This window comes from Heterodontus francisci, chromosome 7 (genome assembly GCF_036365525.1).
Source record: "Heterodontus francisci isolate sHetFra1 chromosome 7, sHetFra1.hap1, whole genome shotgun sequence".
NCBI lineage: Eukaryota > Metazoa > Chordata > Chondrichthyes > Heterodontiformes > Heterodontidae > Heterodontus > Heterodontus francisci.
The window spans coordinates 101,650,794-101,678,136 of NC_090377.1; the positions used below are offsets into that span (position 1 = coordinate 101,650,794).

At 41.3% G+C, this 27,343-nt stretch overlaps 1 protein-coding gene across 4 annotated transcripts in view; it reads right to left on the bottom strand.

Moving 5' to 3' along the window:
* lcmt2 (leucine carboxyl methyltransferase 2) overlaps window positions 1–23,830 on the bottom strand; it is a 43,638-nt gene extending 19,808 nt beyond the window's left edge. Inside the window, exons 1-11 of one of the 4 annotated variants that reach the window (XM_068035756.1) lie at window positions 23,711–23,822; window positions 21,336–21,460; window positions 16,151–16,232; window positions 15,258–15,447; window positions 14,643–14,805; window positions 13,489–13,678; window positions 11,226–11,333; window positions 10,625–10,712; window positions 9,999–10,259; window positions 8,104–8,328; window positions 7,020–7,117 (exon numbers count right to left, since the gene is read on the bottom strand). In XM_068035756.1, the coding sequence (XP_067891857.1) occupies window positions 7,020–7,117; window positions 8,104–8,328; window positions 9,999–10,259; window positions 10,625–10,712; window positions 11,226–11,333; window positions 13,489–13,678; window positions 14,643–14,805; window positions 15,258–15,447; window positions 16,151–16,232; window positions 21,336–21,460; window positions 23,711–23,803 (1,623 nt within the window). In that variant the 5' untranslated portion in view covers window positions 23,804–23,822. Of the gene's footprint in view, window positions 1–7,019; window positions 7,118–8,103; window positions 8,329–9,998; window positions 10,260–10,624; window positions 10,713–11,225; window positions 11,334–13,488; window positions 13,679–14,642; window positions 14,806–15,257; window positions 15,448–16,150; window positions 16,233–21,335; window positions 21,461–23,710 lie in introns of all 4 variants that reach the window. The other 3 variants (XM_068035758.1, XM_068035757.1, XM_068035759.1) reach the window with 3 other exon arrangements.
* Between the last annotated feature and the right edge of the window lie 3,513 nt (window positions 23,831–27,343).

Below are 27,343 nucleotides of genomic sequence, written 5' to 3' on the forward strand. Positions count from 1 at the left end.
AAATTTCATCTGCCACTTGTCCGCCCATTCCACCAACCTGTCTATGTCCTTTTGAAGTTCTACACTAGCCTCCTCATAGTTCACAATACTTCCAAGTTTCATATTGTCTGCAAATTTTGAAATTGTGCCCAGTACACCAAGGTCTACGTCATTAATATATTAATCAGGAAGAACAGGGGTCCTAACACTGACCCCTGGGGAACTCCACTATGAACCTTCCACCAGTCCGCAGAACAACCATTAACCACTACTGTCACTCAGCCAACTTTCTATCTGTGTTGCTACTGTCCCTTTTATTCCATGGGCTCTAACTTTGCTGACAAGCCTGTTACGGGGCACTTTATCAAATGCCTTTTGGAAGTCCATGTACACCACATCAACAACATTATCCTCATCTGTTACCTCATCAAAAAACTCAAGCAAGTTAGTTAAACACTATTTGCCTTTAATAAATCTGTGCTGGCTTTCTTTAATTAACGTGCATTTGTCCAAGTGACTATTAATATTGTCCTGAATTGTCATTTCTAGAAGCTTCCCCACCACCAAAGTTAAACTGAATGGCCTGTAGTTGCTGGGCTTATCTTTATACACTAAAATAAAAGCAAAATACTGCGGATGCTGGAAATCTGAAACAAAAACAAGAAATGCTGGAATCACTCAGCAGGTCTGGCAGCATCTGCGGAAAGAGAAGCAGAGTTAACGTTTCGGGTCAGTGACCCTTCTTCGGAACTTATCTTTATACACCCTTTTTTGAACAAGCGTGTTACGTTGGCAATTCTCCAGCCTTCTGGCATCACCCGAGTTGAAGGAAGATTGGAAAATTATGGCCACTGCTTCTGTAATTTCCACTCTCACTTCCCTCAGTATCCTTGGATGCATCTCATCCAGTCCTGGTGTCTTATCAACTTTAAGAATAGACAGCCTATCCAATATCTCCTCCTTATCAATTTTAAACCTATCAAGTGTTTGAACTACCTGCTCTTTCACCATAACCTGCTCAGCACCTTCTTCCTTGGTAAAGACAGATGCAAAGTATTCATTTAATACCTCAGCCATGCTCCATGCCTCCATGAGTAAATCCCCTTTTTCATCCCTAATTGGCTCCATTCCTCCTTTTACCACCGTTTTACTATTTATTTATTTAGAAAACGTTTGGATTCCCTTTTTTGTTAGCTGCCAGTCTCTTTTCATACGCTCTCTTTGCGTATCTTATTTGCTTTTTCAATTCCCCTCTGAACCTTCTCTAGTCAGCCTGGTTCTCGGTTGTATTATCTACCTGACATCTGCCATAAGCACACTTTTTCATCTTCATCTTAATCTCTCTTTTGTCATTCAGGGAGCCCTGGACTGGTTTGCCCTACCTTACCTCTTCATGGGAATATACCTTGACTGTGCCTGAATTAACTCTTCTTTAAAGGCAGCCCATTGTTCAGTTATAGTTTTGCCTGCCAACCTTTGATTCAATTTATCTGGGTCAGATCTATTCTTACCCCATTGAAGTTGGCTTTCTCCCAGTTAATTATTCTTTCTTTGGATTGTTCCTTGTCCTTTTCCATAGCCAACCTAAACCTAATGATACAATGATCACTGTCCACTAAACGTTCCCCTACTGACACTTGATCCATTTGGCCCACCTCATTCCCAAGAACCAGGTCCAGCAATGCCTTCTTTCTCGTTGGACTGGAAACATACTGTAGAAAATTCTCCTGAACACACTCTCGGAACTTTTGCCGCTCTCTGCAATTTACACTACGATCCCTGTTTATTTAAATTTTAATTTTATTCATTCATGGGATGTGGGCACACTGGCTATGCCAGCATTTATTGCCCATCCCTAATTGCCCTTGAGAAGGTGGTGGTGAGCTGCCTTCTTGAACCGCTGCAGTCCATGTGAGGTAGGTACACCCACAGTGCTGTTAGGAAGGGAGTTCCAGGATTTTGACCCAGTGACAGTGAAGGAACGGCGATATAGTTCCAAGTCAGAACGGTGTGTGACTTGGATGGGAACTTGCAGATGGTGATGTTCCCATGCATCTGCTGTTGTCCTTCGAGGTGGTAGAGGTCGCAGGTTTGGAAGGTGCTGTCTAAGGAGTCTTGGTGCGTTGCTGCAGTGCATCTTGTAGATGGTACACACTGCTGCCACTGTGCGTCGGTGGTGGAGGGAGTGAATGTTTGTGGATGGTGTGCCAATCAAGCCGGCTGCTTTGTTCTGGATGGTGTCGAGCTTTGAGTGTTGTTGGAGCTGCACCCATCCAGGCAAGTGTAGAGTATTCCATCACACTCCTGACTTGTGCCTTGTAGATGGTGGACAGGCTTTGGGGAGTCAGGAGGCGAGTTACCCGCTGCAGGATACCTAGCCTCTGACCTGCTCTTGTAGCCACGGTATTTATATGGCTACTCCAGTTCAGTTTCAGATCAATGGTAGCCCCTAGGATGTTGATAGTGGGGGATTCAGCGATGGTAATGCCATTGAACGTCAAGGGGAGATGGTTAGATTCTCTCTTGTTGGAGACGGTCATAGCCTGGCACTTGTGTGGCGCGAATGTTACTTGCCACTTATCAGCCCAAGTCTGGATATTGTCCAGGTCTTGCTGCATTTCTACACAGACTGCTTCAGTATCTGAGGAGTCGCGAATGGTGAACATTGTGCAATCATCAGCGAACATCCCGACTTCTGACCTTATGATTGAAGGAAGATCAATGATGAAGCAGCTGAAGATGGTTGGGCCTACGACACTACCCTGAGGAACTCCTGCAGTGATGTCATGGAGCTCAGATGATTGACCTCCAATAACCACAGCCATCTTCCTTTGCGCTAAGTATGACTCCAACCAGCAAAGCATTTTCCCCCGATTCCCATTGACTCCAGTTTTGCTAGGGCTCCTTGATGCCATACTCAGTCAAATGCTGCCTTGATGTCAAGGGCAGTCACTCACCTCACCTCTTGAGTTCAGCTCTTTTGTCCATGTTTGAACCAAGGCTGTAATGAGGTCAGGAGCTGAGCGGCCCTGGCGGAACCCAAACTGAGCAGTTTCTTGCTAAGCAAGTGCTGCTTGATGGCAGTTATTGACACCTTCCATCACTTTACTGATGATTGAGAGTAGACTGATGGGGCGGTAATTGGCTGGGTTGGACTTGTCCTGCTTTTTGTGTACAGGACATACCTGGACAATTTTCCACATTGCCGGGTAGATGCCAGTGTTGTAGCTATACTGGAACAGCTTGGTTCGGGGTGCAGCAAGTTCTGGAGCACAGGTCTTCAGTACTATTGCCGGAATACTGTCAGAACCCATAGCCTTTGCAGTATCCAGTGTCTTCAGTCGTTTCTTGATATCACAAGGAGTGAATCGAATTGGCTGAAGTCTGGCATCTGTAATGCTGGGGACTTCAGGAGGGAGCCGACATGGATCATCAACTTGGCACTTCTGGCTGAAGATTGTTGCAAATGTTTCGGCCTTATCTTTCGCACTGATGTGCTGGGCTCCCCCATCATTGAGGATGGGATATTTATATTCAGATAGTTAAAGTCTCCGATTACAACTACTCATAATTCTTGCATTTCTTTATGTTAGCTTTCAGCACATCCTTGAAGCACTACTTTCGTCCTCCTCTGGTGCATCTGCCCTGACTGAGCTGGGAGAAGTTTTGGAGCTTGGTATCTGACATCTGAACTATATGACCAACCCAACAAAGCTGATGGCAGATAATCATAGCCTTGATGCTTGCGGTGCCTACTGGTGAGTGGACACTGATGTTGGTGCGCCTGTCCTCCCACTTGTTATGTAGGATCTTCCGCAGGCAGCGTTGATGAAATGACTTCAGTGCTTTGAGGTGCCTCCTATATGTTGTCCATGTTTCAGCCCCATACTGTAAGGTAGGGATCATGACAGAAGCGCTTCAAGGATGTGCTGAAAGCCAACATGATGACATTAACTGCTGGGAGACCATCACACTGGACAGAATGGGAGGCAGATTCTATGGGAAGGATCACAACATTTTGAGACCCAACTACAACAAAAAGAGGAAAAGCGAAAGCAGTGAAAAGAACAAGCCATGACCCAAACTAATAATACACGAGCAGACATCCCACATGACAGCAAATGCCCCACGTGCCATAAAGTTTGTAGATCCTGAATTGGCCTCATCAGCCATCTTCAGACTCACAGAAGACAATCATCCTCGCCTGCGAGTGATAGCCAATAATAATTCTTGTAATTTCCTTGCAAATTTGTTCCTTTACGTCTTTCCCAGTGATTGGTGTCCTATAGACTACACTGAGCAATGTAATTGCACTTTTTTACTCCTTAGCTCCAGCCAATTAGGTTTTGTCCTCGACCTCTCTGGGTCATCCTCTCGCTCCAGCACTGCAATGCTTTCCTTAATCAATACTGCCACCCTTCCTTCTTTCCTGAACATCTTGTATCCAGGGATATTTAATACCCAGTCCTGCCCTTCTGAGAGCCAGGTCTCTGTTATAACTACAACATCATTTCCACATGGCTATCTATACCTGCAATTCACCAATCTTATTAACCACACTCTGTACATTCACATACATGCACAGTAAGCCTAATTTAGACTTTATTACTTTCCTCCTTACTCTGAACTCACCTGATAATTTACTATTTCCTGTTCTAATGCTATCTGTCTTTCCCAGTATTCTGTGCACCTTGGTATTCCTGTCTAGTATTAACTCCTGTTTCCCACACCCCTGCCAAGTTAATTTAAACCCTGCCCAATAGCACTAGCAAATCGCCCCACAAGGAAATCGGTGCCGGCTCTGTTTAGATGCAATCCGTCCGGCCTGTACAGGTCCCATCTCCCCCAGAGCTGGTCCCAATGTCCCAGGAATCTAAAGCCTTCCCTCCTGCACCATCTTTCCTGCCACACATTCATTTGCTTTATCTTCCCATTTCTATACTCACTTGTGTGAGGTACTGGGAGTAATCCAGAGATTACTACTTTTGAGGTCCTGCTTGCTAATTTCCTACCTAGCTCCCTAAATTCTGAGTGCAGAACCATATCCCTCTTTCTACCTATGTTGTTGGTGCTGATGTGGACCATGACTGCTGGCTGGTCACCATCCCCCCTCAAGGTTCTCTGCAGCCATTCAGTGACATCATTGGCCCTGGCATCAGGGAGGCAACATAATATCCTGAATTTATGTCTGCGGCCGCAGAAACACTTGTCTGTTCCCCTAACTATCGAATCTCCTACCACTATTGCTTTCCCAGTCTTCTTTATGCCCCCATGTATAGCTGAACCAACTGTGGTGCTATGGACTATGCACTCCCCAGAGGAACCATAACTAGCGACAGTATTCAAAACTGAATATTGGCTAGAGAGTGCGATGCATTCAGGGGACTCCTGCACGACCTGTCTGTTTCTTCTTGACTGCCTGGTGGTCACCCATTTCCCCCCTCTCTGTATACTCATTAAGCAGCAGGGTGACCACATACATAAACATGCTATCCACGTAGCTCTCAACTTCACGGATGCGCTGCAGTGACACCAGCTACTGCTCAAGTTCCGAAACCTGGAGCTCGAGCTGCTGCAACTAATGACACTTCCTGCAAATACGGTTACCCTGGACAAGTGAAGTGAACTGGAGTTCCCACATAACACAGGATGTGCTCTCGAGAGGTTGGAGCTGCCCTGCTATTCCTCTATCTATTAGATAATAAACCGTACTACAACTAATAAACCTTACTACTTAAAAACGATTCACCAGCTACTCACTTCCCTTCTGTTAACATCACTTAAATATAGGGAAATTAACTGAATATTTTACTTCACCCTTTTTTTTTTTTAAATTGAAATTTTTAATTTCCCAGCTCCATAGACTAACTCCCTAACTTTGCAGAAAGCGAAACAAAGCTGCAATACTCACCAGCCAATCAACACACAAGCTTCCTGTGATGTCACAGTTTGAGTTTTTTCTCTCACTTTTTCAAACTCAAGCCCACCCTGTTCCACTCCAGCTGCGGAGTGTCTCCTCAGGTAAAGTGATAGACTCTGAGCCTAAACCTCAATATATCCTCTCCCCAGTGCTCCCGATTCCTTCCTGTTCCGTTCCAGTTGCCAAGTCAATCCTCAGGTAAGTCAGGTAGGCCCAACTCTGCTATAATCAAGTTCTTTTTCACATAAATGGCTACACCCGCAATACCTTTCTCTATATCTACTAAGTAATGTGTATCCCTGTATATTTACCTCACCCATGTCATTGTTAAACCAGGTCCCTGTAATGTTCATGAATTCAGTTTCCCTCCCTAACAAAGATCTCAAAAGTTCCCAGTTTGTTCCTAAGATTTCTAGCATTTACATACAGAAGCTTGAAGCATCCACTTCCCCTCATTCTTAGCCTGATGTGTTTATTTATTTTGTCATTATTTCTTTGCATGGTTAAATCCTTATACTGACAGCAAAGCCATATACAACATAAAGCTTAAGATTTACTAGGATGACAACAAGGAGGGAACCTATGGTCATGAGACTTGAGAGACTGGGATTATTTCTACTGGAGCACAGAAGGTGGAAAGGAGCTTTAATAAAGCTTTTGAAAATTACAAAGAACTTTGATAGAATGAATAGGGAAAAACTATTCCTTTAGTTGGGGTGTCAGTGATGAGTGCCATCAATTTAAAATCAACACTAGAGTTAGGAATAAAAGCAAAATACTGCAGATGCTGGAAATCTGAAATAAAAACAAGAAATGCTGGAAATACTCAGCAGGTCTGGCAGCATCTGTGGAGAGAAAAGCAGAGTTAAGTTTCAGGTCAGTGACCCTTCTTCAGAACTTACTCCAGAGTAAGGAAGTTAGGAGAACTTCATTTACACAGAAGGTTGCTGGAACATGTAATCCTTATCACAGGGAGTGGTTGATGCACAGACTGCTATCATTTAAGGAACAGTGGAAAAATATCTGAAACAGAGGGAAATTCCCTCCTGAAAGAGAGAATACAGAAAACCTAGATAGGTATAGCATGCTAAGAAAGTTTTAAACAATGAATTTCACTTACGTCAGCCCAGCTGTAGTCTTCCAGGTTAAGGAAATGCCAGTCATTTAGTACCAACTCACTGGGAGAGCGACCACCATAGATGAATAGATACCTCTGACCTTTAAAAAAAGTAATGATCTCCAATTAGACATAAAACACAGCAGTTCTAAACAATGTCCTTATCTATCTTTCTTTCACGTTGTTTCCAAAATACTATCATAGAATCATAGATTAGTACAGCACAGAAAGAGGCCATTCAACCCAGAGTCTATGCCAGTTCTTTCGACGAGCAATCCAGTTAGTCCCACACCCCCGATCTTTCTTATAGCCTTACAATTTTTCCTCCTTGAAATATTTATCCAATTCCCTTTTGAAGGCTACCATTCTTAAATTAAAAATAAAAGCAGAATCTAGAGGCTATTTGGTAACAGCAGTAGTAAACTAATGAACCCTCAAACAGACTGAAACCTAACCCCAATTGACACAAACTAAATGATCTCCACTGGAGGTAACTGGGTTAATTTGTGGTGGGTTGCAAAAAAGAGGACTTTTGGGTCCATATTTTGGACGGGGTAAGGTGGATTAGCAGGACTTGTGGAAGAGAAGCACACCATTAACAGAACAGGAAATGGCACTGACAGCACCTTGGCTGAAAGGATTTTTTTGAAGAGAACAAAATGGTAATGAAATACAAATATTCATCCAGTTTGTAGCATTTTCTGAGAAACTGAAAACAAATCTGGAGGTTTTTTTGGTGCTGCATTGTTTCTGAGAATTGGTTAAGTCTACTTTTGTAGCTCTGTAACTCTCATTAAACTTAAAGCTCCAACACAGAATCTGGGGCAAGAATACATTTTGCATAACATTAAGATTTTGTCCATGCAGATAGATGCCAAATAACCACTATGAAGTTGCAACTACATTTCCAAAGTCAGCAATTTCTTTCCATTTATGTTTTGCCATTTGTCAGCTGGCTTTTATAGTACTACAAATTGACAAAAAAAAACAGAAAATAATTTTAAATCCTTTCTTACCATTTGGTTTTGTTTTGTAATTAATGTGAACTTATATTTAATGTAATTTTGTTCTGGTCTATTATTTTTACCTTTGTAAGTCACTTCTGTTGCTGTGTGTCGCCAGCGTGGTGATGGCGCAGTGCCACTGCATTCTATTTCCTTTACTGACAAGCTGATAGTGGAGATGGCACCATCGCCCATGTCACATTTCAAACAAAGAAGACTTGTGACTGGCTTCAGTGGAGACGTGCGGCCACCAAAGATTACACAGCAACCATCACAGAGTGCAGTCATGCTGTGAAACATTCGCTCAGCTAAAACAGGAACAAAAAAAATACAAGTTTAATGGATCAAGTACAACAGATCACATGAATATTTAGTAAACCTATCCAGAGCCAGATCTTTACGTGAACCCAAAAATCATAAGCAGATTTCAATGCAAATCACTGAATTTCATAGATTCTAAATATGTTTCTGTAGGAATTATTTTTATATCTTTTGATTTTTGTCAATGGTATTCTTTTAAAAAGTGCAGCAAGTCAAATTATTTTTGAAAACTGATGGACTGCTCATCCCTGGGTGCAGTAAAATACCTGGGATTAAACAGATCTGATGAGCAAGAACAAGGATTTTTTTCTCTTTATTTTTCTTCTATCCCATCCTCTAACAATATTGACTGCTTGGCTAGGTATGGTTCTTTGCCCAAATGGCTATTATTTATGCTTCAACGATGTCACCAATCTCTCAACAGCAGGTGGGGGGGGGGGGGGCCATCACAACTAAGCCAATCAAGTTCTCAAGCAACATCCACACACATGCAATTCCAGCAGGGATCAATGGATAGCAATCAGGATTGACGTGCTGATGTCAATTCTTGCACTCCTGTCACTGTTCCACTGAAATCAAGTAACGGAGCATAGACTAGGGACTGAAACTGGGACCTATCTGGTCTATATGGCTCAGTCATTCACTGAATAAACTTGCCAATCCATGGAGGAGAAAAAAAATGGCTTTAAAAACAAAATATATACCTACACAAACACACACATGCACATATGGGCATCAGAAACCTTAGCATAAAAATATTGTGATTTTAAAAAAATTCATCATGTACCTTGCATGAGGGCATGTATCCTCTGGTTCCGCAACCCCTCCCCAAATCTCATCATCCCATGCAGTTCAAGACGGCGGCTCACCACCGCCTTTTTACGGGCAATTAGGGATGGGCAACAAATGCTGGCCTTGCCAGTGACGCTCACAACCCACAAAAGAATATTTTTTTAAAATGCCCTGCCATACAGTGTCTATGAATGAAAGGATGGGATAGGCAGCCTGCTCTCACTCCTTGTCACATGCCAAAGGCTTCGAGAAACTGCTCCTTTTCCTAATTTATACTATAATTATAGAATATATGTATTATTTTAAAATTATCTTAAGTTCATTGTGATACTGAATTGGTACTCAGGATCCTAAAAATTGAATACACACTGGTGAAAAAAGATCAGTGACGGCTTCTTCTCTTGATCACTGTTCAATATTCCCGGCTGGGTGGGCACGTGTTTAAGCATCAGACTAGATCATGATGGAACTCAGCTGTAATGCATCCATAGTTAAATATCTGTTGACACTCACTGTTTGAGTTCACACATGAAGGATAAGCACGAGGACAAGGTACAATTGTGTTGTCAGCATCTGTGAAACTGTACCCCAACATTAATTACCTTCAGAAGAAAAGGGGAACAAATGGACAAAATACAGATCGGTGATGCTTCTTACTGCTTCTCTGATAATGGACCAACCAACCTGTAATATTTAGCAGAGTGCAGGGAGGGCAGAAGGAAGATGACAGGTGTTACTGCTTCATGCAGCTTAAGCTTTCATTGTGGCAATACAGAATGTGCCTCATTATCCAGGGCAGCAGAAATTCAAAAGTTAGTTAAATTATTAAGGTCATGAATACTACCACTACTATTTTTAAACTTACTCAAAAAATGGATTGATCCCTGATCTCTAACAGAGCTGCATTTCCAAACTGGCCCACTTTTAACCATTAGTGATACATCCCTGAGACGTCCATGCTGGCCAACTCTGTTGCCAAATCCTCCACTGATGAGAACTATATGCGGGGCAATAAGTGAAGAACAATGGGCAAACCTCCTCAGAAAAGGATTCTCTGTTTCTGTCTCACACAGAGATACAGAGATCTGCAGTGGTTCAAGAATATCTAATTTGTTGATATGGAAGTCTGTAGGGAGAAAATATATATTTAGACTTGAAAAAAGCAGAGTGTTTTACCAGCATTTCCACTGTACATAGTAGTCTGAGATAGGCAGCAAAGAACACATTTGTAAGCTCTCAAGTCTTTTCCAGTTTGTTACCAACCAAACGTAATAGCAAATACTCCAACTACCCAGTCGCGATGGTGGTGTTTAAAATTGCCTGAGGTTTGCCTTATGGGCCAATGCAATTTAGAAGTGACCAGCCAAATTTTCAGTAGCTCCCTGCCTTCAGAACACTTTGGCACATCTAAGTATTACTGACCAACAGAATGTTAAAAAATTAATTCCCAAAATCCAACTGCTGAGTCTAGTTTACTTTTTCTGACCTTACCTGAAGGAGGAGCAAGCAACACACAGTTTTTCAGGTCTCCTTTTGATGCACTCAGAATTAAATAGTGAGAGCACTTCAGATGCCATTCCTTGATTAAAAATGAATAAATAATCGGTAGTGGGGTGGTGGGGAAAAGGGAAGAAACATTTTTCAAGTAAATTTAAGTTAAAACATCCTATGAAATATTATGAAATGAGAACATATCTGCTTTAATTATTAATAGTTAGTATTCAGTAGAGTAATTTGTACCCTTAACAATAACAAATCTATCTACTTTAGCAGGTTAATTGATGAGGACCTGTAATTGATTTGAAGTTAGGGCAAATTAAAGTGAACTTAAACAGGATCTCATTAATAGCGTGGACTTATGGTTATCTGCCGTATTTGCCCACAGTAGGTGAAAACTTTCTGTTAAGCCGACATTTTTTTAAAGGTAGGAAGAAATGTTGCTTTCAAAACTGGTTTATGCATTCTGAACATTTCTCGAATTTTATTTTGGAGTATTTTTCTCAGAAAGTATGGGACAGAGTGAATATATTTTGAAAATCTGTTCTACACAAACTGTTAAACAACACATTTATTTGTAACAAGTTACATTTACCTCATACTCATCAAAAGGTTCCAACATTTCAATCCTTTGTTTCTCCTGTTCCGGAATAAATCCGACATAAAACTCGTTCATGTCAATACAATGACATTCTTCCCAGCCCTAAAAGGGTAAGGAACTACAGATAAATAAATCTGTCACCTGGACAATAAATTGTTTCTGAATATTAGCCCAGTCATAAATGCTGATTACTTTAAAACTCATTGCACTGAACAAAGCGAAAGCATGTAACACAGCAAAAGATCACAGTATGTTACACTGGCTCAGGTTTTTAACAGTATACTAACTTTATAATTACTGCCAAACACCCTCATTGGCCCTGAAATGCTAATTTTATATTTGTGGAATGCAAACTTTCTCCATTATGCGAAAAAAATTCCAAATATTTTTAAAATTTTCTTTTAAAAGTTTATCTTTATTCTAGCTTCCATTCAATCATAATCTTTCCCTTCCATTTTTGCAGCCTGCATCTGAGGAAACATCTGAGATTGGTAGCTTGTCACATTGGGATCTAGTCACACACCAAATACCATCTGATTTAATCGCAGGTCACAACAGCAATGTAACCTTTTACAAACGTAGATTGATACAGCACAGAAGGAAGCCATCAAGCCCACCATGCCTGTGCTGGCTCTTTGGTACAATTATCCAATTGGTCCCACTCCCTTACTCTTTTCCCATAGCCCTGTAAATCTTTTCCTTTCAAGACACTTAAAAACCATGTGGCCAAAGCCCTCTGGGATAGAGAATTCCAAACAATCACAACATTTTGAGTGAAGAGATTGCTCCCTATTTCAGACTTAAATGGCTGACACCTTATCTTGAAACTGTGCCCCTTTGTTCTAGACTCTCCAAGCAGGGGAAACAACCTCTTAGCATCTACTCTGCCAAACCCTTCATAATTAAGGAAAAAAAGAGTTTCCTCCTTTTTTCTCTCTGGCCCATATAACAACTGCAATTAAACAGGTGGGCAGATTTGCTCTCAGGAATCTAGCAATTTGGAGCTGGCTTTTAGAAAGAGTGCAAGATGGCTTTCAAATTTTCCTTTCGTTAATGTGTGGGATTAGCATTTCTCCCATTAGTGCAGCAATATCAAAAATTCACTAGTGAACAGGAAAATGAGACACCTAAAATCCACCACTACATAGCATTATGCATTACAATCTAAGTTAACATGCTCCTTTTAATATTCATTTTAATATTTTAATAATTTTAATGATATCTTAAAAGACCAGAAGATAGTGTGAATTAGCATACATCAATTTACTTCCAAGACCCAAGCTTTAACCCAGTTTGGAGTGACAGGAAGAAAGCCTATGAGGGCGCTTAGTGGAAATGAGCCTGGGCAATCAACTTTCATTGTAGTGGATACTGGTTCCACAGCACAGAACTGCCTAAAACAAATTGGTAAAAGCACATCATCAACAACTCACTCAGAGTTGGCACTGATGTTACATTTTGATGTTACGTGAAAGGTAGAAATTTAGTGGTGCATTAGGTTGCTCTTCTAAGGTTAGAACTAAGCAATACTGATATTTCATCTATGCAATTTAATTTTGTAATTGTGCGGTGCTATAGCTGACTAGAAAGTGTTTGATGCTGATACTCCCTCAGCATTAAAATCTTTCACTCATCAAGTGTTTCATTTCTTGAAATATTAGTCAAGGTTCTTATTGATGACGTTAAGATCCTTACAGATTTATCAAGTTCAAGGTTCTTGCTTTAGAATTTAATGGGAGGATAAATGGTTACTTAGGCTACGTTTTTCTATATTCAATATAAAATGTACAATCAATGCCAAATTATAAAATACATGCAGGTATTCATTAAATTATCTTCATTTTTGGAATATCAAATTGCTTACTAAACATTAAACCATCTGTTTGATGACTCAATCTTGTTTTGATTTTGTATTTTAACATCTTTTACCTACTTTAAAAAGCATCTCTGTTAATATACGTTTCAATGAAACCTTGCAACAGAATCATTATGGAAACCAATTTCTGTAGCAAATTGTGCTCTTTCCTACATAAAGCCAGCCGCTTGACACAAATAAATGGACAAATACACATCAAATATACATCAAATACACATCTCCTTCTATTAGCAGTGCTGTTGTTGGTGGAAAAACCTATACTTGAGCTGATGGGAAGTGAATCAAAGAAATTAAAAAATTCATGCTGTAACAAATTTGCTGTGTGGAGAACTTACAGCATTATAATTGTAATAGATGGAATATCTGCGATGCTCAACTGACCTCATTTAAAAAACGTTTCTGTTGAGCTTCCTTTCCAGGAAACTGAGTAAGTGCATGCAGGGTGGAGTTCAACTGTGTGAAATGTCGCTGCATGACCTGACCAAAGGGATCATCTGGACGTATCTGCTCATAGACAACAAACACTGCTGACGAAAATCGGTCTGCTGCCCAATGGATTACTGCTGAAGAACTACACAAAGTTTAACTTTGTCAGAAATCGATCAAAAAACTTAAGACTCATTACTTAAAATACCAATCTCAGTTACTCTGAAAATATCCCAACTTCAAACAAAAATAAATAATCAGGAAGGATTTCCAGTCCCTTCACAATTAACGGATTCCTCTCTGAGCTAGGATTCTGAATTATTAGGAATACACCACAGATGGATAGTCAGGGACATGTCACAGGCCTGTATCAAATATACCTCATAGTGCTCATACAACTCTAGTAACAACCTATTAGTGATGGGCACAGCAATTTTCTGTCCCTGGTAGAATAATACATGGTCTTTACGACCCACCTCCTAGATGTTTAAAGATCTTTCAGAGTTTGTGACAGTGTACTCCAATTTGAAACTTCCTTCCAACACTCACTTTAAAAATTAAACTTTTGCAGGGCGTTAGATGCAAAATATCTTCAAAATATTATCTCCTTGTGTCTTATGAACAAGACAATTTTTAAATGTTTTACAATGGTTTCTTCTCCCTAGCATCCACTTAATCACCTTCAGTCGATAGAGTGGAAGCGGTAGACTGTGAGTATCTCATGCAGTGTCAAAGCTGTTCTTTTGTTATCCATTAGTAACCACAAATTAGAATGAATTCCATCTATTCCCACACCAAGCTCTCTCGACTCGCCCAATTAGCAAAAACATCAGCTATGGCTTGAATTTGAACTTTGACAATCTCCTAGCTGACAATCCCAATTGCAATACTTAAATATTACAACTATGAAACCGCCAATAATTAGTTCTACTCTTACTTTGAATTTTGTAGTGGATTGTTCTCAATTTAGATATACTAGACCATTAGTATAGAAGTTGGAACAGTTCCATAAGGACAAACACTCTCACTGCTTGTCCCCTTGAAAATAGCTACGCATCCAATAGATTAACAAAGACCATCAATCAATCCTACAAATCCATTGTCATTACCTTTTACCTTTCATATATGTCAGTACAACTTCTGATAGCAGTAGTGTTGGGCAAGCAGGGTTTAGGCCAGTCTCCATCAGTAGATTATCTAACTCCACTATTTCAGTAAGGTCAATGCCAAGCAATTTGTAATCCACACCACTAAGACACAGACGACCTGCAACTCCAAAAATGAAATATCACCACTATTAGAAAGGGACCGTCAAACCAGAATTAGATATTTAAACAAATGTAAGAAAAAGGATCACTTTTTGTAATGTATTGCATGGTGTATAATTGTTCTATTTTTAAGGTTGATAGTTTTGTTTGCACCACTGTACAAGTCACTAGCCATTATTTTTACAAATATAAAAGAAATAAAAACATTCATGGTACTCACAGACATTGTATTTTTGATGTCATTTCAAATGTATGTTTAAGCATTTTCTGCAACCTTAAATTTGGCCATATGAAATTATGAGACAAACATACTGAGCAGCCCTTCCTTGTTTTATGCAAATTATAATCCTATTCAGCAAGAATGCCTGATATCATTTGCCCATTGTATCACTGTCAAAGTCTTGCTAAAATCAGCAAGCATTTTCAATGAAGCATGTACTTGAAAAACAATCATACCCATTTGGGCTGGTCTAATTTCATCAATGCAGCCTATGAGCTCCACGAATTCTTGCTTGTTTTTAATCAGAGTGGCTTTGCGCTGAACAACATCTGGAAAGTCGACCTCATACACAATCACATTTTTCAGATCCCCACTTGCCTTTAGCCGAAAGTACAAGGAATCAAACCCAGCTCCAAGTGACAGGATCTGTAGAAACAGGAATACATACTAAGCTCCAGTATTAAGCTTTAATGTACTATGCTCAGTCACTGTCAGAACACAAATGTTCAGACTAAGCATGATCCTAATATAAGCATACAAGTACTCTCAATTCAGTTGCAATTGTAGGTTTAAACAGAATAAATTTGCTCTAGTTATATATGAGAACATGTCCAGATCACAGAATATTTAGATTATTTCTTGAAACGCTATTTAGACTCAGTGAAAAAACTGACAGATAAAACGTCCGTATGCATAGGCAGACTTTCTTCTCTAAGGTGATAAAGCACTGAGTAGTGTACCAAGATGCAGATTTATGTTTATGGTTCCTGCACACAGTTCCCAACCTTGATTGGTTGCTCTGATTGATCTGTTGAGCAGATGACTAGTTGATTCTTCATAGGAAAAGTGGGAAAAATCACACCCTATCAGTATCTTGCACAGTGTGAAGATAGCCATATGACATTAACAAAGGACAGTGATCAAATGTCACATGCTTCCCTTCATAGGGTATATATATATATATATGTGTGTGTGTGGGTGTGTGTGTGTGTGTGCGCGCGCGTGCATACATGGTAGGGGATGGCCCCACAGGGCAAAACAAAGGTAGGAAGATAAATATGTTTAATAATGATTTTCATGGAGAAAATGCATTAGAAACAGAACTAGGCAAAATCCCCAACAGACTCACCTGTCTCTGAGAGTAACTCGCTGTCTGTTGCAAGAAGCATCGCAGGCTATAATCCACTGCCTTTGCCCTCACATAATAACCACTTTAGAAGGAAAAAAAAAATTAGATTCCCATTGATTTTAGTGCAACATCTCAGCCTATTCCAATATACAACACCTCTATTAAAGTACAATTTAGTGATTAAACAGCTCTTACGCATCAAGGCTTTGGATGGAATCTTTAGGTTACATTCAAACTCAAATACCCTAAACTGGTAAATAGGTAACCATAATTTATTGAACAAAGTGCATAAAATATTTCTCATTTTGGTTCGCAACTCACAAAAATCTGCATGACGCTGTAATGTATGCAACGGATTGCCCTCATGATTTTGAAAACCTATCAAATGTCTTCTCATTCTTACCATCTCTAAGGAGAACAACGCCAGCTTCTCCAGTCTATCCACATAACTAAAGTCCCTCATCTCTAGAACCATTCTCGTAAATCTTTCCTTCACCCTCTCTAAAGCCTCACTTTCTTCCTTAAGTGTGGTGCCCAAAATTGGACATGATATGCCAGTTGAGGCCGAACCAAAGGTTTATAATGGGTTATTATAACCTCCTTTCTTTTGTACTCTATGCTTCTATTTATAAAGCCCAGGATCCCATATGCCTTTTTAACCACTTCCTCAACCTGCCCTGCCACCTCCAACGATTTGTGCACATATACCCACAGTCTCTCTGTTACTGCACCCACTTTAGAGTTGTATCCTTTATTTTATATTACCTCTCTTTGTTCTTCCTATCAAAATGTATCACGTCACACTTCCCTTCATTAAATTTAATCTGCCATGTGTCCACCCATTCCACCAGCCTATGTCTTCTCAAAATCTATAACTATCCTTATCACAGTTCACTATATTTCCAAGTTTTGTCTCATCTGCAAATTTTGAAATTGTGCCCTGTACACCCAAGTCTTGGTCATTATCACATAATAAGAAAAGCAGTGGTCCTATTACCGACCCTTGGAGAACCCAACTGTATACCTTCCTCCAGGCCAAAAGACTGTTCACCACTACTCTCTCTTTCCTCTCACTCAGCCAACTTTGTATCTATGCTGCCATTGTCCATTTTATTCCATGGGGTTCAACGTTGCTGGCAAGACTATTATGTGGCAATTTATCAAATCCCTTTTGAAAGTCCACGTACACCACATCAAATGCATTACCCTCACCATCTCTGTTACCTTACCAAAAAACCTCAAATCAAGTTAGTAAAACATGATTTGCCTTAAACAAATTCGTGCTGGTTTTTCTTAATTAATCCACACTTGCCCAAGTGACTATTAATTCTGTCCCTGATTATCGTTTCTAAAAGCTTTCCCACTACCGAGGTTAAACTGACTGGCCTGCAATTGCTGGGTTTATCATTGCATCCTTTTTTGAACAAAGTGTAACATCTGGAATTCTCCAGTCCTCTAGCACCACCCCCATATCCAAGGAAGATTGGAAGATTATGGCCAGTGTCTCCACAATTTCCACCCTTACTTCCCTCAATATTCTCAGATGCATTCCACCCAGTCCTGGTGACTTATTAACTTTAAGTACAGCCAGCCTTTTTAATACCTCCTCTTTATCAATTTTTAACCCATCCAGTATCTTAACTAACTCCTCTTTCACTATGGCTTTTTCCTTGGTAAAGATGGATGAAAAGTACTCATTCAGTACCTCAGCCATGTCCTTTGCTCCTTTTTAATTCCTAATCGTTCCCCACACCTCTCTTCGTACTTTTTTACTATTTATATTCCTGTAGAAGACTTTTGGTTTCCTGTTTATGTTAGCTGCCAGTCTCTTCTCATATGCTCTCCTTGTCTCTCTTATTTCCTTTTTCACTTCCCCTCTGAACTTTCAATATTCAGCCTGGTTTTCACTTGTATTAAGAACCTGAATCTGTCATATACACCCCTTTCCTGCTTCATCTTACTCTCTCTCTCTTTTGTCATCCAGCGAGCCCTACCTTTTGCCCTCATGTACCTTAACTGTACCCAAGCCATCTCCTCTGTAAAGGCAGCCCGTTGTTCCATTGCAGTTATGCTGCAAATATTTGATTCCAATTTACCTGGAACAGATCCATTCTCACCTCACTGAAAATGGCCCTCCTCAAATTAAGTATTTTTACTTTGGATTGCTCCTTCTCCTTTTCCATAACTAACCTAAACCCTAGGATATCATGATCACTATTCCCTAAATGATCCCTGACTGACACTTGACCCACCTCACTCCCCAGAACCAGATCCATCAATGCCTCCTTCCTTGTTCGGCCGGAAACATACTGATCAAGAAAATTCTCTTGAATACATTTCAGAAACTCTTCACCCTCTCTGTCCTTTACACTATTACTATCCCAGTCTATATTAGGATACTTAAAATGGTGAAAAGCTAGAAACAGTAGAGGTTCAAAGAGATTTAGGGGTCCATGCACATAGATTGCTAAAATGCAGTGGTTAGGTATAAAAAATAATTTAAAAAGCTAATAGAATATTAGCCTTTAAAACTAGAGGGCCACAGCTATACAAAGCCCTGATTAGATCACATCTGGAATACTGTGCACAATTCTGGAGACCATACTTTGCAAAGGATATAGTGACCTTGAAAGGACTTCAGTACAGATTCACCAGAATGTTACCAGGACTACATGCTTTTGATGAGGAGAGATTACATTAAATTGGGCTTGTATTCCCTGGAACTTAGAAGGCTTTGGGTTATTTGGAGAGAGGAGTTTAGAAGTCATATAGAGTCATTTACTGCACAGAAGGAGGCCATTCGGCCCATCAAGTCCATGCCAGCTTTTTCTAAATGTTCCCCTAATGCCACTTGATCCACTTGGCCCACCTTATTCCCCAGAACCAGGTCCAGCAGTGCCTCCTTTCTCGTTGGACTGGAAATATACTGCAGTAGAAAATTCTCCTGAATGCACTCCAGGAACTCTTGCCCCTCACACTAGAGGATTTTGAAAAAGAATTGATAGAGTAGATAGAAATAAACTTTTTCCACTGGTGTGGGAGTTTAGGACAAGAGGAGAAGGACTGTGCTACCTACTGTCATTACACTAGTACGTTTTAATAACTGGTCTGGCATACATTTGAGTTATTAGCCATCTGATATATTTGAATCCTTGTCAAATACTTTACTGGGTCAGATTTTCTGTTCAGAAAGATACAATGAAGCCTAAGAATGTATTACATGATATTGTTTCATTCATTCACTTTACCAATAAACTATAGTTCAAAAAAGGACAAAAGTGGAAATGATTTTTTTGACATTTATATTTACAAAAGTAAAAGTGATAGCAGATTGCAGTATTATTAGATTCACAAAATGACAGTCATGAGTTCATATAAAAACACCAGATCAATAAAAGGGGGGGAAAAAAAATCAGCCAGAGTTTCCACCATCAATTCTTGATGGGTCAAAATCCTGGAACTCCCTAAGAGCACTGTGGGCGTACGTATACCACATGGACTGCAGTGGGTCAAGGCAGCAGTTCACCACCACCTTCTCAAAGGTAATTAGGGATGGGGAATAAATGCTGGCCTTGCCAGCAACACACTCATCCCATGAACAAATAAAGTCTTCCACACACCTAAATATTTCATACTTCCAACATGATATTTTAGTATGAAGTGTGAGGTAATGCATTTGGGGAGGCAAACAAAGCAAGGGAATATACAATAAACAGGAGGATATTGAGAGAAATAGAGGAAGTGAGAGACCTAGGAGTGCATGTCCACTGGTCCCTGAAGGTGGTGGGACAGGTAGATAAAATGGTGAAGAAGGCATATGGAATGCTTTCCCTTATTGGCCTAGGTACAGGATACAAAAGCAGGGATGTAATGCCAGAACTGTATAAAACACTGGTTAGGCCACAGCTGGAGTATTGTGTACAGTTTTGGTCAACACATTACAGGAAGGACATAATTGCTCTGGAGAGAGTACAGAGGCAATTTACAAGAATGTTGCTAGGGCTTGAAAGTTGCAGCGTTGAAGAAAGATTGGAACGGCTAGGGTTGTTCTCCTTAGAACAGAGGAGACTGAGAGGTGACTTAATTGAGGTGTACAAAATTATGAGGGGCCTAAATAGAATAGACAGGAAGGACTTGTTCCCCTAGCGGTGAGGTCAATTACCAAAGGGCATAAATTTAAGGTGACTGGTAGAAGGATTAGAGGGGACATGAGGAAAAACTCTTTCACCCAGAGGGTGGTGGGTGTCTGGAATTCACTGCCCACTTTGCTGGTGGAGACAGAAAACCTCAACTCATGTAAAAGGTATCAGGACCTGCACCTGAAGTGCTGCAACCTGCAAGGCTATGGACCAGGTGCTGGAAGGTGGGATTAGATTGGGCGGCTAGTTTTTTCAGCCGGCGCAAACACGATGGGCTGAATGGCCTCTTTCTGTGCCGTAACTTTTCTAAGGCTATGAACGTAGAACCAATCACCTTGACTAAAATCTCCTCTCGTCTAAAATTGTCCATCATCAGCACTAACAAAAATATTCAAACAGAAATCGACCAAAAAACCCCCAAAAGGATCTTAGCTATTTACAGTTTCTTGTTACTGGTTTCCCCAAGATATTCTGAAACTCCCACTTTAAAAGGGATATACGTTTCTTCATGCAGATGTGGTCAACAAACATATGAAAAGCATGTCAAACACATGGTAATTTTTACTGAATTATCACAATCTGAGTACTGATCACGACTGAGCTTGTACACAGAACTCTACAACTGAATACTGGATTCAGCGTTCCTACCTACGGGAAAAGTAGGTGGGAGGGGGGAGCAAAATCATCCACAGTTTGAATTCCACTGATTCTTGCTGGGATTAGCTGTGGACAGCATGGGGTACAACTCCGAGCCTGAACCCCTATCCCCACCTTTGTCTGCCTGGAGCATAGCCCACTAACGCTCTCATCATCTGGGCTCACAGCTGAATACTAGCCACTTGAGTGAGGTATGTTTCTCAAGGGACTGTGACCAACATAAGTGAATGCCTTTAGAGGAGGAGGAGATAAAACAACAAAATGTACCATTATGTTAGTAAGGTGACAATGCTGAAACAATATGATTCCAAAGTCATCTCCCTTTAATGTGCAAAATGCAAAAATAATTTTCACAACATAACCAAATAATTGGACCCACAACATCATACCGATTTATAAGTGGAGCTCTTCTGGTGGTTTTATTTACAAATCCTTTCAGGAAATCATCACTGAAGTAGCCTAAACTGACCATTGAACACTTGCTAACGATACTGCTGTCATTTGTACTCTGGACCTGTAAACAGATTCAATAAAACAATGACAGTATAAATGGGCAACATATAGGATAACAATATTTATACACATAAAGAGACATCTTTCACTTTTTTTTGCTCATATCTTTATTAAATGTGAATGATAGGACAGTAACAATCTGTAGTATTTCTGCTAGGGAATTTCTACTTTTCCAAGACAGCAAAAAAGGCTCAAGGAGGCATCAATTGTCTTTTTAACTTGACATGCATTGTATAAAAGCAGAAGTAACTACAACATTACTTATATCAGATGCAAACCAGACCATTAAGAAACAACAAAGAGAACGCAGAATCGAAACCAACAAAATGATTTGCTATTTAGAAGGATTCCTTTGGTACAGTAAAGCTTACCTAAACCACTTTCAGATAACAGATTAGCATTAGAATGTTATTTCTATATAGTTTGGCCTCCTTTATGTTGTATTAAAATTCAATTTACTTTTAAATATACCTAGGTTAAAGTGCCTATAATAGCAAGTAACATAGCTGAACTTCACTTAACCCTTTCACTAGAAGATCTGTGAATGCAATCCAACATTTGACCCCATTGCAGTTTTTTAAACCTCTTGATACTCTTATCAGACATACTTTATTCAAGCATTCTACCTGTCTTTCCATTTTGCTTGGTTCCTTTTTAGGAAAAAGTAATATAATTTCTACTTTTCTATCTACCTCTTGCTTATATAAAGCTGCTATCCAATAGAATTGGGTAATGGAAGATTGGGTGTGATGCAGAGGATTTCAGTTGTGTCCAAATTCATAAATAGAAGTTTTTAAACTCAGCTGGATCACTGAGCAAAAGTGTGCAGGATAGAAAGAAAAACATAGGGCTAGTGTCAATTACCTACTGCAATTACAGACCATCAATGGCAGAGATCTAAGAATAGCACCAGGAGATCCAAAAAGATAAAGCAGAAAAAAAAAACTGGGGGATGAGGGGAAAAAGACAAACCATACTATGTTATCAGTTTTCTATGGGCTCTCCTGAGGTGAACTGAAAATGAAGAAATGCTCAGATATTAGTACTAACATATATACATGATAGATGTTGATAAACTTTATTGGATCTAGGGAGATTACATGAATGTTTGATTGTACCAGACATCTGTAAATATCACACAGCAAGTACTGTAACAGAATTGTTCTAAATGCAGGCAGCCAGCAAGTACATAGTTTTAAAATCAGATTTATTAGTCCATTCCAACCCACACAGGCTCACTAGTCTAATGCATGACCAGAGACTTCAGCACACAAACGAAGTTGACACTTCACTACAGTGTTATACCATCAGAAGTGCTGTCTTTCAGATGAGATCCACTCAGGTGGAGATAAAAGATCCCATGACGTGCAAAGAGCAGGAAGCTCTCCTAGTGTCCTGGCCAACATTTATACTTTGGACAGCACAGTGGCTAGCACCGCAGCCTCACAGCTCCAGCGACCCGGGTTCAATTCCAGGTACTGCCTGTGTGGAGTTTGCAAGTTCTCCCTGTGTCTGCGTGGGTTTCCTCCGGGTGCTCCGGTTTCCTCCCACATGCCAAAGACTTGCAGGTTGATAGGTAAATTGGCCATTATAAATAGGTGGTAGGGAAATATAGGGACTGGTGGGGATGTGGTAGGAATATGGGATTAGTATAAATGGGTGGTTGATGGTCAGCACAGACTCGGTGGGCCAAAGGGCCTGTTTCAGTGCTGTATCTCTAAAAAAAAACTTCAACCAACATAGATTACCCAGTCATTTATCACATTAGTGCTTACTAGGCAATAATTGCTGCATTCTTCTACACTATCGTGACTACACTTCAACAGTACTCCAATGGCTAAAGTGCTTTGGGATTGTCCTGAGGTTATGAAAGGTGGCATACAAGTGAAAATTCCTCCTTAACTTTACAGCTCATATTCTTGGTTTAGCCTCCACTGCATTCACTCCACTCCAATATTAGGAACAGTACCTTCAGCCATCCTCCCTGGCTTGCTAACTATCTCTCACAGTCAACTATGCTACATCTCTCCTAACGCTCCCAATACTGCTTGGTGTCCATCCCGGATATCTTGCAGTTTAGAGGCACTATCTAAGTGCAGGGTGCTGTTGCCAGACCCGCAGTGATCCGGACACCAGCTCAATGGCGGCCTCCGCCATTCTCCGTGCAGCTCCGCTTTAGTCTCGAATGAGGACCCGCTTCCGCCAGTCGAGCCCATAATCCCGCCCCTATCCCAGAGGAACTATCACTCACAGCAACATCCTTCCCAGGCTGTCTCTTGATCCTACACCTTTTATTTCTGCCGCTGACGGTAACAGCCACTCCGCTCGCGTTCTCCCTGCTCATTGCAACGGTTGCCGGCAGACTCGACGCCTGCGCATTACCAGCGAGGCCGGCGCTCTACATCTGCGCATGCGCCTGATATTGCCAGGGTGGCAGTGCACTGCGATTCAAGCTCCAGTTGGCAGTGTAGGGAGTTTCCATTTGTGGACACTAATTGGAAGGTGTTCAGGATTTATTTTACTTAATCACATGCAAACCTTTCAAACTGAGTGGTAATGCTAGCTGATGTCAGAGGACTGCTAACGTTGTTTAAAATGGGAGCAAAGGATCGGCTGAGTAATTTACAGAGCAGTCAGCCTAACCTGGATGGTTGGCAAATTATTGGGAAAAATTCTGAGAGACGGTAGAAAACGTCACTTAGCGAGGCACTGATTAATGAAGGGCACTCAGCATGGATTTGCTAAGGGAAGGTCGTTTCTGACTAACCTGATTGAATTTTTTGAGAAGGTACAAGGATGGTTGATGAGAGTAGCATGTCTACATGGCTTTTTAGCAAGGCTTTTGACAAGCTCCCCCTGGGCCAGAAAATTAAAAGCTCATGCAATCCAAGGGAAAATGGACAAGTTGGATCCAAAATTGGCTCAGTGGCAGGAAGCAAAGGTTGACGGGTGCATTCGTGACGGGAAAAATGTTTCCAGTGGGATTGTGCAGGGCATTGTACTATTGTAAATGTGTGGGCATGATTCAGACGTTTGCAGGAAAATATCAATGGACTGGTTAAGTGGGCAGAAAAGTAGCAAATGGAATTCAGCCCAGAGACATGTGAGGCAATGCATTGGGAGGACAAGCAAGGCAAGGAAATGTACAATAAATGGTAAGATTCTGAGAGACCTTGGAGTGTTTGCCCCCAGATCCCTGACTAGGTGGTCAAGAAGGCATACAGGATACTTTCCTTTATTGTCCGAGGCCTGGGGTGTAACAGCAGGGAGGTTATGTTACAACTGTATAAAACACTAGTTAGAGCCCAGCTGGAATATTGTGTACAGTTCTGGTCACTGCATTACAGGAAAGATGTGATCGCACTGGAGAGGGTACAGAGGAGATTTATGAGGATGTTGCCAGGAATGAAGTATTTTAGCTATGGGGAAAGATTGGATAGACTTTCTTTTCTTTGTACAGAGGAGGCGGAGGGGAGATTTAATTGAAATGTATAAAATTATGAGGGGCTTCAATAGAGTCGATAGGAAGGATCTGTTTCTGTTAGCAGAGAGGTCAACAACCAAAGGGCATAGATTTAAAATAATTGGTAGAAAGATTAAAGGTGAGTTGAGGAGTAATTTTTTCACCCAGAGGGTTGTGGGCATCTGGACTTCATTGCCTGAAAAGTGACAGAGGCAGAAACCCTCATCACATTTAAAAAAACACTTGGTTATGCTCTTGAGGTGCTACAACTTACAGGGCTACAGACCAAGTGCTGGTGGGTAGGATTAGACTGGATAGATTTTTTTTGGCCGGCACAGACACAATGGGCCGAATGGCCTCATTCTGTGCCCTAAATCCTTCTATGTTTCTGTACATGATCGATATGTATTTTACCGTTTGGAATAAAGATCATCAAATACACTTTTGTGAAAAGAAAACAAGTAGCTTTTCTTGCATTGCTTCATAACTGTGAGGTGAAAGAAAGCCACAAGTAATAATGGGACGAAGTTAAAACTTCAGTAGACCATTTACTACAATGAAGACTCTTTAATGTCTACCCCAACATGCCAGAGAGTGTTTGTGCACTCAGCTCCCTAGATGTTTCAGAAAGTGTATCTGCCTCAAAAGCACAATGTTTAACTGAATGTTAGCACCATACTGGAACAAACTGCTAGCAGAGATAACAAGAACAATTAGGAGTGACTATCCCTGCAATTTTCTTTAAATCCATATGGAAAAGTGACCTCTGATTAGCTGCTCCCAACACAACTTTGATTTATATTGTATGTTTAATGTAGAAAATTCCTCATGGCACTTCATAAATACTGAGCCATAGTAGTGGCATTAGGAGAGGAGAAATGACCAAATGCTTGGTGAAACGATAGGTTTGAGGAGACCCCTAAAGGTGGGGAGAGAATTAGCAAGGTATGAAAATTAGGGTCAAGGGACTGAAAGTTGACATTAATGGTTATAGGGGACAAGAGGCCAGAATTGGGAGGGCTGAAGAAGATAGGCTGAGATGTAGAGCTGGAAAAGGTTGAAGAGACAAGGTCGGGTGAGAGCACGGGGTGATTGCTAAATGGGACAGAGATTTTGAGTTGAACATGTTGAGGGACGGGATGGGCTGAATTTTATCAGCCCATTGTGGTTCACGGCGGTGGCACAGGCCAATTAACATAACCAGGACATGGGCTCCTCCTATTGCAGGAGAAGGAGCCATATGGGATCCCCATCAGGGATGCTAGCATAAGTGTCCTGATGTTCTTTATGCGAGGTCTAACTGTGTCCCTCTTTCTGCTTGCAAGAGGAAAGGGCCCATAACATCAGGAGGCATCTAGGGCTGACGATGGGATCCCTGCCGTGCGTCCTCTGATGCCGGCAGAGGAGGAGGCTATGGAGATAGTGGGGGGCCAGAGGCGGCTGAGCAATTGTGGACAGTGAGACGGGAGTGTCCACACAAAAGAGTGAAATGACATTTGGCTGAATTTTTGGGCCCACCTGAGATGAATTTGGAGGTGGTGGGGTGGGGGGGGGGAGGTGGTGGGGGACGCCCATAGAATTGCGATGGAAGCAGGCAATAGCTTCCTGCTGTCTATGGAATTTAACAAGTGGCAGGGGGTGGGGGGGCCTCTGCTACTCGGGGAGGTTGCCCAGTAAAATGAGGGGTCCTCTCTGCAGGCTTGGGGGGCAGGGCCCTCCTCGGTGGGCAATCTGTAGCCTATGGAAGGCCCCCGTTGGGAAAACCTGCACCTTCTTGAACCACTCTCCTCCTGCACTGAACGCCCACCTTCCCCCCATCCCTCGCCGAGGCCTGCTGGACTGTGCAGGTACCCCTCAGCCAGCTGGGGCTCTCCAGGCCTCATGCAGCCAGAGTCATCCCAGGACAAGAGGTAGCCCTATCAGCAGCTTGCCTCCACCTCAGCTGCCAGCACAGGGGTCGCACTGCGTAGAAGCTCACAAAAGTGTATAAAGAAGAGAAACTAGACGCACTTGGGATTTCACAGGTGTATGAATTGTGGTCCTGTCATTGGTTGCTCCAATTGTGTGAATCAATAGAGATCAAAATCATTGCTGTAAATGGCTCATGCTACCTTGTTGAGATGCAAGTTTCACCCTTGCTCCCTCAATGGGCTGCAAGTGTAGGCACAGGCCACGTTTGATCAGTGCCTCAATGTGTCAGAGTATATGGTGAACCTGGGCGCTAGGCACTGGAGGAAACAGGCAGAATACAGTGAGGTGAGTCTTTGTTGAGTCCACTTTGAGAGGCCATCATGGTGGCAAAAACAGGGTATATATGAGATTATCCTGTTCCTCCTTTGCTTATCTCTCAATGAACCCTGGCCACCAGTGCAAGGGAATAAAAATCCAGTGCTGCCTGCTCAGTAGCCTCCTCCACGTCCT